The sequence below is a fragment of the Salmo trutta genome, chromosome 5, assembly GCF_901001165.1.
Source record: "Salmo trutta chromosome 5, fSalTru1.1, whole genome shotgun sequence".
Classification (NCBI taxonomy): Eukaryota; Metazoa; Chordata; class Actinopteri; order Salmoniformes; family Salmonidae; genus Salmo; species Salmo trutta.
In genome coordinates this window covers 41,418,078-41,431,947 of record NC_042961.1, presented here as the reverse complement: position 1 = coordinate 41,431,947, position 13,870 = coordinate 41,418,078, and the positions used below count along the sequence as shown (strand labels likewise).

General features: G+C 41.0%; 1 protein-coding gene across 1 annotated transcript in view; it reads right to left on the bottom strand.

Annotated features, from left to right (window-relative positions):
* The window catches only part of LOC115194159 (serine/threonine-protein phosphatase PP1-beta catalytic subunit), a 30,406-nt gene extending 21,571 nt beyond the window's left edge, over positions 1-8,835 (bottom strand). The window contains exon 1 of the mRNA XM_029753609.1: positions 8,698-8,835. Within this exon, the coding sequence (XP_029609469.1) occupies positions 8,698-8,749 (52 nt within the window). The 5' untranslated portion in view covers positions 8,750-8,835. The remainder of the gene's footprint in view (positions 1-8,697) is intronic.
* Between the last annotated feature and the right edge of the window lie 5,035 nt (positions 8,836-13,870).

Genomic DNA, 13,870 nt, shown 5'->3' with positions numbered 1-13,870 from the left:
TTTCTCTGTATATATCAACGATGTCGCTCTTGCTGCGGGTGATTCCCTGATCCACCTCTACGCAGACCACACCATTCTGTATACATCTGGCCCTTCTTTGGTCACTGTGTGAACAAACCTCCAAACGAGCTTCAATGCCATACAACACTGCTTCCGTGGCCTCCAACTGCTCTTAAACGCTAGTAAAACCAAATGCATGCTTTTCAACCATTCGCTGCCCACACCCGCCCGCCAGACTAGCATCACTACTCTGGACGGTTCTGACTTAGAATATGTGGACTACTACATATACCTAGGTGTCTGGCTAGACTGTCAACTCTCCTTCCAGACTCATATTAAACATCTCCAAACCAAAATTAAATCTAGAGTCGGCTTTCTATTTCGCAACAAAGCTTCCTTCACTCATGCTGCCAAACAAACCCTTGTAAAACTGACTATCCTACCGATCCTTGACTTCGGCGATGTCATTTACAAAATAGCCTCCAAGACTCTACTCAGCAAACTGGATGCAGTCTATCACAGTGCCATCCGTTTTGTCACCAAAGCCCCAAATACCACCCACCACTGCGACCTGTATGCTCTTGTTGGCTGGCCCTCACTACATATTTGTCGCCACACCCACTGGCTCCAGGTCATCTATATGTTTTTGCTAGGTAAAGCTCTGCCTTATCTCAGCTCACTGGTCACCATAACAACATCCACTCGTAGCACACGCTCCAGCAGGTATATCTCACTGGTCATCTCCAAAGCCAACACCTCCTTTGGCCGCCTTTCCTTCCAGTTCTCTGCTGCCAATGACTGGAACGAATTGCAAAAACCGCTGAAGTTGGAGACTTATATCTCCTTCACTAACTTTAAGCATCAGCTATCTGAGCAGCTTACCGATCGCTGCAGCTGTACACAGCCCATCTGTAAATAGCCCACCCAATCTACCTACCTCATCCCCATATTGTTTTTATTCACTTTTTTGCTCTTTTGCACACCAGTATTTCTACTTGCACATCATCATCTGCACATCTATCACTCCAGTGTTCATTTGATAAATTGTAATTACTTCGCTACTATGGCCTATTTATTGCCTTTCCTCCTCACGCCATTTGCACACACTGTATATAGACTTTTTCTATTGTGTTATTGACTGTACGTTTGTTTATTCCATGTGTAACTCTGTGTTGTTGTTTGTGTCGCTCTGCTTTGCTTTATCTTGGCCAGGTCGCAGTTGTAAATGAGAACTTGTTCTCAACTGGCCTACTTGGTTAAATAAAGGTACAATTTTAAAATTAAAAAAGAGAGAGAGAGAGATAGAAGTGGGTATATGTGAGAGAGAGATAGAAGTGGGTATATGTGAGAGAGAGATAGAGAGAGAGAGATAGAAGTGGGTATATGTGAGAGAGAGAGAGAGAGAGAGAGAGAGAGAGAGAGATAGATAGATAGATAGATAGATAGATAGATAGATAGATAGATAGATAGATAGATAGATAGATAGATAGATAGATAGATAGATAGATAGATAGATAGATAGATAGATAGAAGTGGGTATATGTGTGTGAGAGGGAGAGAGAGAGAGAGAGAGATAGAGAGGTAGAAGTGGGTACATGTGAGAGAGAGAGAGAGAGAGAAAGAGAGAGAGAGAGAGAGATAGAGAGGTAGAAGTGGGTATATGTGAGAGAGAGAGAGAGAGAGAGAGAGAGAGAGAGAGAGAGAGAGAGAGAGAGAGAGAGAGAGAGAGAGAGAGAGAGATAGATAGATAGATAGATAGATAGATAGATAGATAGATAGATAGATAGATAGATAGATAGATAGATAGATAGATAGATAGATAGATAGATAGATAGATAGATAGATAGATAGATAGATAGATAGATAGAAGTGGGTATATGAGAGAGAGAGACACGGAGACAAAGAAGAAAGAGAGCAACAGATGTGAACCATAGGAGGGAATTTCCACAACTGTGTAGTATGCTGCTGCTGTGTGTTTGTGTCACCAGAAGAAGTGTGTGGGTAATTCCTCAGAAGGGGGACAGCTGCATCTGTTGACATTTAATGGTGGATCAGAGAGGGGTCGGGAGGAGGGGAGCTGAATGGCACTAGGGCTCACCTTTAAAGAGGGGAGGCAACGATTTGAGGGAGTAACCCGGAACCTCCAACCCTGGGATGTGTTCATTAGGTGTGTGTGTGTGTGTGTGTGATGAGGGTCTATCCATGGCCCGACGTTTTGATTGTGCGCCTATTAAAAAGGGGTATTCTGCTATTGGTACATACATTTGAAGACGTTTAAATTAATGATAAATACCCATTGATTCTTGAAGAATAGTACTTAGGTCAAATGAGCTTAGGTCAAATGTCATACTCCATCATAACCCAAAGTATGAATTGGTTTGAAAACAATGTAATTGTAATCAAACACTGTATAGCCTCAAAACGTGGTTGAAAATATAATTTTGACATCGTGTATGGTCAGTCCTTAGATCCATAGCTCTGTTTATGAACTTAAGAGTGGTTACATTTCTCCAGCCCCATCCTTCAGCTGTTTACAAAAACAGTGGTAGGGTGATCGCTTTGTTGGAGTTTGATCGGTTTTGAAATTTTAACTACAGATTGCACCTTTAAGGCTTGACGTTCAGTGTTTTTCCTGCCAACAGGATAGAAAGTGGACCAGCAGTAGTGCATGAAGCTAGCTCTCCTAATTCTCCTCCTGCTAGGTCTCTGGTGGGACACACACACACACACACACACACACACACACACACACACACACACACACACACACACACACACACACACACACCTGGAAGCCTTTAGGAACAGATCAGGCACATTTCCCCATCTGAGGTTCCTCAGTGCTACAGAGCGCTTGGCCAAAAATGCAGCCTGCATCTGGCTCAGTCTCTGGGCACAACTGGCTCTGTTCTGAAGGCATTCATCCTCTCCACTGCTGGCTCTCTCTCTGTTTGTCCAGAGACTACATTCCACTAAGTGTGTGTGTGTGTGTGTGTGTGTGTGTGTGTGTGTGTGTGTGTGTGTGTGTGTGTGTGTGTGTGTGTGTGTGTGTGTGTGTGTGTGTGTGTGTGTGTGTGTGTGTGTGTGTGTGTGTGTCCGTCCGTCCGTCCGTCCGTCTTCTGGTCTGTGTGTGTGTGTGTGTATTCAACGTTTGTACATCAGTACTTCGGTCCATATACAGGTTTACAAAACACACAGGAAGAACAGTATCTTTGACGGTCGTTCCTAAGAGCACATAGCCACACCTATCTGGAAATCTCTTATTTAGCCTTGCTTCAGTGAGACATCATCCCCAGCTAACTCTGCTCATAACACTGGCTATGGGCACAACAGGCTTTCACTGAAAGGTAAAAGGTTATCTACTGGGTCAGGAGCACTTAAGAGTATTCTTATTGATGTAGTAGCTTTAAGGTTAAAACTCTAATGCTGTGTTGCATTAATAATACGACATATTTCATTTTGCCATGTTTAGGAGATCAGCTTCTTAACTTTAGGAAAGAACTGCCAAAATGTAGCCTTCTGAACAAACAGAGACTTTCCAAATGGCTGAGACCTAAAGTCTGTGTAGTTATGATGTACTTTACAGTGTGAAAAGTGCCTACTGGTGAACAGAGAAGCCTGTCCATCACTCTGTGGCTTATACAAAATAATTGGCATGCAAGAAGGGGAGCACAACCCTCCTTAAATTCTTTATGATGACTATACATAAGGTAATTTCTCAACTTACTTAGTGACATAATACTAGGCATCTGACTCAGAGTACAGTTGAAGTCGGAAGTTTACATACACTTAGGTTTTCAACCACAAATTTTTTGTTAACAATCTATAGTTTTGGCAAGTTGGTTAGTACATCCACTTTGTGCACGACACAAGTAATTTTTTCCAACAATTGTTTACAGACAGATTATTTCACTTATAATTCACTGTATCACAATTCCAGTGGGTCAGAAGTTTACATACACTAAGTTGACTGTGCCTTTAAACAGCTTGGAAAAGTAAAGAAAATTATGTCATGGCTTTAGAAACTTCTGATAGGCTAATTGACATCATTTGAGTCAATTGAAGGTGTACCTGTGGATGTATTTCAAGGCCTACTTTCAAACTCAGTGCCTCTTTGTTTGACATCATGGGAAAATCAAAAGAAATCAGCAAAGACCTCAGAAAAAAATTGTAGACCTCCACAAGTCTGGTTCAGCCTTGGGAGCCATTTTCAAATGCCTGAAGGTACCACGTTCATCTGTACAAACAATAGTACGCAAGTATAAACACCATGGGACCACGCAGCCATCATACCGCTCAGGAAGGAGACGCCACACGTTCTGTCTCCTAGAGATGAACGTACTTTGGTTTGAAAAGTGCAAATCAATCCCAGAACAACAGCAAAGGACCTTGTAAATATGCTGGAGTAAACAGGTACAAAAGGTACAAAACAGGTACAAAAGTATCTATATCCACAGTAAAACGAGTACTATATCGACATAACCTGAAAGGCCGCTCAGCAAGGAAGAAGCCACTGCTCCAAAACCACCATAAAAAAGCCAGACTACGGTTTGCAACTGCACATGGGGACAAAGATCATACTTTTTGGATAAATGTCCTCTGGTCTGTTAAAACAAAAATAAAACTGTTTGGCCATAATGACCATCGTTATGTTCTGAGGAAAAAGGGGGATGCTCGCAAGCCAAAGAACACCATCCCAACCGTGAAGCACGGGGTGGCAGCATCATGTTGTGGGGGTGCTTTGCTGCAGGAGGGACTGGTGCACTTCACAAACTAGATGGCATCATGAGGAAGGACAATTCTGTGGATATATTGAAGCAACATCTCCAGACATCAGTCAGGAAGTTAAAGCTTGGTCACAAAAGGGTCTTCCAAATGGACAATGACCCCAAGAATACTTCCAAAGTTGTAGTAAAATGGCCTAGGACAACAAAGTCAAGGTATTGGAGTGGCCATCACAAAGCCCTGACCTCAATCCTATAGAAAATTTGTGGGCAGAACTGAAAAAAGCGTGTGCGAGCAAGGAAGCCTACAAACCTGACTCAGTTACACCATCTCTGTCAGGAGGAATGGGCCAAAATTCACCCAACTTATTATGGAAAGCTTGTGGAAGGGCTAACCGAAACATTTGACCCAATTAAACAATTTAAAGTGAAACAATTTAAAGTCAATGCTACCAAATACTAATTGAGTGTATGTAAACTTCTTACCCACTGGGAATGTGATGAAAGAAATAAAAGCTGAAATAAATCATTCTCTCTAATATTATTCTGACATTTCACATTCTTAAAATAACGTGGTGATCCTAACAGACCTAAGACAGGGCATTTTTACTAGGATTAAATGTCAGGAATTGTGAAAAACTGAGTTTAAATGTATTTGGCTAAGGTGTATGTAAACGTCCAACTTCAACGGTATATGCAGTGTATTATAAGCATTATATGGTGATATAGACAAGCATTTTTAGAATAGTTCTTTGCAACAGTTGAATAGGTAAATGAAGTTGTAAAGTCCAACAATTGTTTATTTTTTTAAACCGTTAATAGGGAAAGATATTTGGTGGTTTGCTTCTATGTTGTGCTTTTAGTAGGAAGGCTACTTCAGAAAGAGACAGTAACTTACCTAGGCTAGACTGTTCACTTTTCTGCACATCATAACAAATCGAGATCGAGATCGATTGACTGCTGTTCTACCTCTTATCATATGTGAGTAGCAGTTGTGTAAAGCACTTAAGTAAAAATACTTGAAAGTACTACTTCAGTATTTTTGGGGGGTATCTGTACTTTACTATTCATATTTTTGACAACTTTTACTTTACTACATTCCTAAAGAAAAGTATGTACTTCTTACTCAATACGTTTTCCCTGACACCCAAAAGTACTCGTTACATTTTGAATGTTTAGTGGACAGGAAAATTGCCTAATTCACACACTTATCAAGCGAACATCACTGCTGCCTCTGATGTGGCAGACTCACTAAACACGTTCTGTGTTGGAGCATGCACCTGGCTATCCGTAAAAAATAAGAGGAAATTATTTATACTTTCGATACTTAAGTATATTTAAAACCCAATACTTTTATACTTTTACTCAAGTAGTATTTTACTGGGTGACTTTCACATGAGTCATTTTCTATAAAAGGTATCTTTACTTTTACTCGAGTATGACAATTGGGTACTTCTTCCACCACTGACTGTGTGTGTGTGTGTGTGTGTGTGTGTGTGTGTGTGTGTGTGTGTGTGTGTGTGTGTGTGTGTGTGTGTGTGTGTGTGTGTGTGTGTGTGTGTGTATATATATATATATATATATAGAGAGAGAGAGAGAGAGAGAGAGAGATGGATTATTGACCTAATACTCAGTTTGTTTTCCTAAAATAGAGTATATCCTTTCATTCAGCCTGACAGTAACAGTCTATATATACAGTACAAGTCAAAAGTTTGGACACACCTACTCATTCAATGGTTTTTCTTTATTTTTTACTATTTTCTATAATAGTGAAGTCATCAAAACTAGGAAATAACACATATGGAATCATGTAGTAACCAGAAAAAGTGTTAATTAAATCAAAATATATTGTAGATGTTATATTCTTCAAAGTAGCCACCCTTTGCCTTGATGATAGCTTTGCACACTCTTGGTATTCTCTCAGCCAGCTTCATGAGGGAGTCACCTGGAATGATTTCAGTTAACAGGTGTGCCTTGTTAAAAGTTAATTTGTAGAATTTCTTTCCTTCCTAATGCATTTGAGCCAATCAGTCGTGTTGTGACAAGGCAGGGTTGGTATACAGATGATTATGATTGGCCAATTTGGTAAAAGACCAAGTCCATATTATGGCAAGAACAGCTCAAATAAGCAAAGAGAAAACAACAGTCCATCATTACTTTAAGACATGAGGGTCAGTAAATCCAGAACATTTCAAGAACTTTGAAAGTTTCATCAATAGCAGTCGCAAAACCATCAAGCGCTATGATGAAACTGGCTCTCATGAGGATTGTCACAGGAAAGGAAGATCCAGAGTTACCTCTGCTGCAGAGGATAAATTCATTAGAGTTAACTGCACCTCAAATAAATGCTTCACAGAGTCCAAGTAACAGACACATCTCAACATCAACTGTTCAGAGGACACTGTGTGAATCAGGCCTTCATGGTCGAATTGCTGCAAAGAATCGCATGTGTGGTTCCCTGTGTGGTTCCCTGTGGCTCAGTTGGTAGAGCATGGTGTTTGCAACGCCAGGGTTGTGGATTCGATTCCCACGGGGGGCCAGTACGGAGGGGGAAAAAAATGTATGAAATGAAATGTATGCATTCACTACTGTAAGTCGCTCTGGATAAGAGCGTCTACTAAAATGTAAACCACTACCAAACGACACCAATAAGAAGAAGAGGCTTGCTTGGACTAAGAAACACGAGCAATGGACATTAGACCAGTGGAAATCTGTCCTTTGGTCTGATGAATCCAAACATAAGATTTTTGGTTACAACTGCTGCGTCTTTGTGAGACACAGAGTAGGTGAACGATTGATCTACGCATGTGTGGTTCCCACTGTGAAGCATGGAGAAGGAGGTGTGATGGTGCTTTGCTGGTGACACTGTCAATGATTTAGAATTCAAAGCACACTTAAACAGCATGGCTACCACAGCATTCTGCAGTGATACGCCATCCCGTCTGGTTTGCGCTTAGTGGACAATAATTTGTTTTTAAACAGGACAATGACCCAACACACCTCCAGGCTGTGTAAGGGCTATTTGACCAAGAAGGAGAGTGATGGAGTGCTGCAACAGATGACCTGGCCTCCACAATCAAACAACCTCAAACCAATTGAGATGGTTTGGGCTGAGTTGGACCGCATAGTGAAGGAAAAGCAGCCAACAAGTGCTTAGCATATGTGGGAACTCCTTCAAGACTGTTGGAAAAGCATTCCAGGTGAAGCTGGTTGAGAGAATGCCAAGAGTGAAATAGAAAATGACTCAAGTAAAAGTCACCCAGTAAAATACTACTTGAGTAAAAGTTTAAAAGTATTTGCTTTAAAATATACATAAGTATTAAAAGTAAATGTAATTGCTAAAATATACTTAAGTATTGAAAGTAAAAGTATAAATCATTTCAAATTCCTAATATTTCACAAACCAGACTGCCCCTTTTTCTATTATTTATATATATATATATATATATATATATATATATATATATATATATATATATATATATATATATATATATATATATATTTACATTTACAGATGGCCAGGGACTTTATCTTGATAAGTGCGTGAATTGGACCATTTATCTGCCCTGATAAGCATAAAAAATGTAAGAGTACTTTTGGGTGTCAAGGAAAATGTATGGAGTAAAAAGTATATTTTCTTGAGGAATGCAGAAAAGTAAAAGTAGTCAAAAATATAAATAGTAAAGTACAGATTCCCCCAAAAACTACTCAAGTAGTACTTTCAAGTATTTTTACTTAAGTACTTTGCACAACTGCAGAAAGAGGGGGTGTTAAACGTATAGGTGTGCCTGTGTTTCTGATAAGTGACGGATAGTCCTATACAACTCCGGGCTCTCCTTCCCTCGAACCAGGGCCTCCTGTTGTAAACTAACCACGCTGGCCATTGCGTTGCGTTTCAGACCGCAACGCAATGGCCAGCGTCTTGATTTGAAATGTGAAATAAAGAATGTAAAGGCTTTGATAAACTCACCCTCTAACAGCCGGGCGATCAGCGAGTCGACGTCCAACTCCCCCTCCGCCATTTCTATAGTGGGTGCTGCTGACAGACAAGGCTCTCTCCACTGTTCACTGCTGCCACAGACCCTGGCAGGCACCGCCTGAACACGGGCGCCGACTCACAGCCGCGGAATGCATGCTCCCGGGTCTCTCCGCCCGAATTTTTATTTGTACTGGGAGGGAATCAAATGTATGCTATAAGCCGATATAATACAACAGGTTCATGATAATAACACCGTTCCAATATGAACATGTAGGCTAGTGTATGTTTTATAGATCAATAACAATGCAGTCATAGTCTAATAATAGTACTGAATTAAATCCAATATGCCCAAAACCCATGCGTAATATTCAGTAGGCTATAGGTAGGTTATAGGAAATTGCAATAAGCGATTTCAATAAGCGACTTGGAAGAGGTCGGTCCATTAGACTAGCATATGTTAACTGAAATTCACAAATTACATGACGCTATAAAGAGCTCTGATTATTCACTATTAAGGGTTCATACACATTTTGACAGATGGAATGTCATGACTTTTCCATGACTTCTCCATGACTTTTAACATTTCCATGTCCAATAATTGATGGCGTCCCCATGTAGCCTATAAATGAAAAACGAACGTCATGCCCTTGATCAAGGCACTTAACCAAACTATAATAAATGCACTGTTATGTTATTCTTGATTAAAGCAGAAAACATAAACAAATGAGTAAATAATTCAGTAACAATGAAATACATCTCACAGGGTAGCCTAGATTTGTAAATCACTTCAAAATCAATGGTGAATTTCTTTGGTTTAAATACTGGCAGTCTTATAGACTGGCCTGTTTTTATTCCTCCTGGAATGAAACATTTAATCCCTCTTGGAGTTGAGTTGACTTTCTGAGAGGGTGATGGGGCAGCTCCCGCTTCTAAACTTGGCTTTTGGCGCTCTCTCTTGGCCTTTTGGCGCATGATCCAAGAGCGCACGAGGATAAATGCGCACACTGGTGACTTTCCCCTTTTAACTCGCTCGAAGACAGTACCAATTTATGTTCTATAAAGAACTTATACAGGTACATGTACTTTAGCACACTACATATAGGTACAATAAGGACTTTACCTTTTTTGTTTTATAGTATAGTGATAGCACATGACAGTAGATCTACTGGCCCAGTTGTATATACAAAACCACTGTATTCTGCCTTGCTGACCTCGTCTCTGACGTCTCTACTCAGCTTCAACATATTAACAGGCCTTTAATGTAGGGTAAAATAATAAAATAGAATGGAATAAATGGGTTTATGAGTAGAAATAGAATGTAAAATACAACTAATATGGCTGTAAATTCACTAGCGGTTCTGGGGAGGGGGGGGCAGTGCCCCTGTGACAACAATTTTGGACCCCCTTGTGGCCCCCCTAAATGTGCAGTATGAAATATTTTTTACATAACTCATTTTTGCTATCGTTCTTTTTTTACATCCGTTATTAGACAGTGGCAACGATGATGATTATGAACATGGTGTTTTGCCTGCTAATGCCTGCAATGCAGTGAAGAAAACGATATGACAACCACAACGTCTAATGTAACGGGCCCCTCTAACAGTACAACTGGCCCCAGCTTGGCCCCCCCAGTTGAAATGGTGTAGAAACGCCACTGTGTAAATTGCACTAAAACATGACCTATTCACTCCGCTAACATCCAGAAGGAGGAGACGGTACAGGTCCATCAAAGCTGGGACCTGGAGTCTGATAAACAGCTTCAATCTCCAGGCAATCAGACTGTTAAACAGTCATCACCAGCCGACCTCTGCCCTGTCCTGAACTTTAGACACTGTCGCTAGCCGATTACAACTTGGTACTCTACCCTGCACCTTTGAGACTGCATTCGGAAAGTATTCAGACACCTTCCCTTTTTCCACCTTTTGTTACGTTACAGCCTTATTCTAAAATTGATTAAATGAAAAAAATGTACTCATCAATCAACACACAATACCCAATAATGAAAAACAGAAATACCTTATTTACATAAGTATTCAGACCCTTCGCTATGAGACTCAAAATTGAGCTCAGGTGCATCCTGTTTCCATTGATGATCCTTGAGATGTTTCTACAACTTAATTGGAGTCCACCTGTGGTAAATTCAATTGATTGGACATGATTTGGAAAGACCCACACCTGTTTATATAAGGTCCCACGGTTGACAGTGCCAGTCAGAGCAAAAACCAAGCCATGAGGTTGAAGGAATTGTCTGTAGAGTCCCGAGACAGGATTGTGTCGAGGCACAGATCTGGGGTAGGGTACCAAAACATTTCTGCATCATTGAAGGTCCCCAAGAACAGTGGCCTCCATCATTCTTAAATGGAAGAAGTTTGGAACCAACAAGACTCTTCCTAGAGCTGGCCGCCCGCCCAAACAGAGCAAACAGAAGCCACTCCTCAGTAAAAGGCACATGACAGCCCACTTAAAGTTTGCCAAAAGGCACCTAAAGGACTCTCAGATCATGATAAACAAGATTCTCTAGTCTAATGAAACCAAGATTGAACTCTTTGGCCTGAATGCCAAGCGTCACGTCTGGAGGAAACCTGCACCATCCCTACGGTGAAGCACGGGGGTTGCAGCGTGTTTTTCAGCGGCAGGGACTGGGAGACTAGTCAGGATCGAGGGAAAGATAAATGGAGCAAAGTACAGAGATCCTTGATGAAAACCTGCTCCAGAGCGCTCAGGACCTCAGACTGGGGCGAAGGTTCACCTTCCAACAGGACAACGACCCTAAGCACACAGCCAAGACAACGCAGGAGTGGCTTTGGGACAAGTCTCTGAATGTCCTTGAGTGGCCCAGCCAGAGCCCGGACTTGAACCCAATCGAACATCTCTGGGGGAAAAAAAGATGTAATAAATATTTTAATAAGGCTGTAACGTAACAATATGTGGAAAAATGAAAGGGGTCTGAATAGTTCCCGAATGCACTGTACATAAAGACTCATTGAACACTGGTCACTTGAATAATATTTCCATATGCATATACTGAATTTTAGTCATGGCTCATCCTATGTAACTACTGCTGTACACACCTTTTCTATTCACACATGCTACTGTCCATGTTGTCTATACACACCATTCACATACATACAGTGGCTTGCGATAGTATTCACCCCCCTCACATTTTTTCTATTTTGTTGCCTTACAACCTGGAATTAAAATAGATTTTTTTGGGGTTTGTATCATTTGATTTACACAACATGCTTACCACTTTGAAGATGCAAAATATTTTTTATTGGGAAACAAACAAGAAATAACACAAAAAAAACAGAAAACTTGAGCGTGCATAAATATTCATCCCCCCAAAGCCAATACTTTATAGAGTCGCCTTTTGCAGTAATTACAGCTGCAAGTGTCTTGGGGTATGTCTCTATAAGCTTGGCACATCTAGCCACTGAGATGTTCCCTCATTCTTCAAGGCAAAACTGCTTCAGCTCCTTCAAGTTGGATGGGTTCACAGATTCTCAATTGGATTGAGGTCTGGGTTTTGACTAGGCCATTCCAAAACATTTAAATGTTTCCCCTTAAACCACTCGAGTGTTGCTTTAGCAGTATGCTTAGGGTCATTGTCCTGCTGGAAGGTAAACCTCTGTCCCAGTCTCAAATCTCTGGAAGACTGAAACAGGTTTCCCTCAAGAATTTCCCTGATTTTAGCGCCATCCATCATTCCTTCAATTCTGACCAGTTTCCCAGTCCCTGCCGATGAAGAACATTTATTTTTAACATTTTTATTTCACATTTATTTAACAAGTTCTCATTTACAACTGTGACCTGGCCAAGATAAAGCAAAGCAGTCCGCTTTTTTCTGGACACTCTTCCGTAAAGCCCAGCTCTGTGGAGTGTACGGCTTAGTGGTCCTATGGACAGATACTCCAATCTCCACTGTGGAGCTTTGCAGTTCCTTCAGGGTTATCTTTGGTCTCTTTGTTGCCTCTCTGATTAATGCCCTCCTTGCCTGGTCCGTGAGTTTTTGTGGGTGGCCCTCTCTTGGCAGGTTTGCTGTGGTGCCATATTCTTTCAATTTTTTAATAATGGATTTAATGGACCTCCATGGGATGCTCAAAGTTTCTGATATTTTATTATAACCCAACCCTGATCTGTACTTCTCCACAACTTTGTCCCTGGCCTGTTTGGAGAGCTCCTTGGTCTTCATGGTGACATTTGGTGGTGACCCTTGCTTAGTGGTGTTACAGACTCTGGGCCTTTCAAAACAGGTGTATATATACTGAGATCATGTGACAGATCATGTGACACTTATATTGCACACAGGTGGACTTTATTTAACTAATTATGTGACTTCTGAAGGTAATTGGTTGCACCAGATCTTATTTAGGGGCTTCATAGCGAAGGTGGTGAATACATATGCACACACCACTTTTCATTTTTTTTCTTTTTAGATTTTTTTTAAAAACAAGTACTTTTTTTAATTTCACTTCACCAATTTGGACTATTTTGTTTATGTCCATTACATGAAATCCAAATAAAAATCCATTTAAATACAGGTTGTAATGCAACAAAATAGGAAAAATGCCAAGGGGGTAGAATACTTTTACAAGGCACTGTATATATTTATATTCTAGACACTGGTCCGGAAGCTAAATTCCTGCAATTCTATCCAGTTCATGGGGTTTTATATTTGTCAGGAATTCCGCTTCCTGAGTCTGTTTCTGCCTGAGATGACTGTTTTTGTTTGAGTGTTGTCTAGGGTTCCTGAACGCACCCTGTCTGGTTGCCGGGCAACGAGGTTAGGCGGGAGATCTATTTATTACCCGCACCTTTATCTTATCAACCTTCTGCACACCTGGTCCTGATCTTCACCTCTTCTTAAACCCTGAGCTGACATCCATTCCCTGCCGGATCGTTAGCAACGAACAGTAAGTTGTGCCAGCGTATCAGCCTCATGTTTCCTGAGCTAGTTTTGTTGTTTTGTGCTTGTTACTGGTTACTCACTCCCGTTTACTCTGTCTACAGTCATTCTCCCGGAACATTCAACTCCCTTGCCTGGCCGTCGGTGGATACAGTGACTTCATTGGATCAACCCATTTACTCTCATCAACTCACCTCCGCTGCCGCTCCGTCTCCTGGATCACTCAAATTACACATCAAGACTACCAATAAATACTCA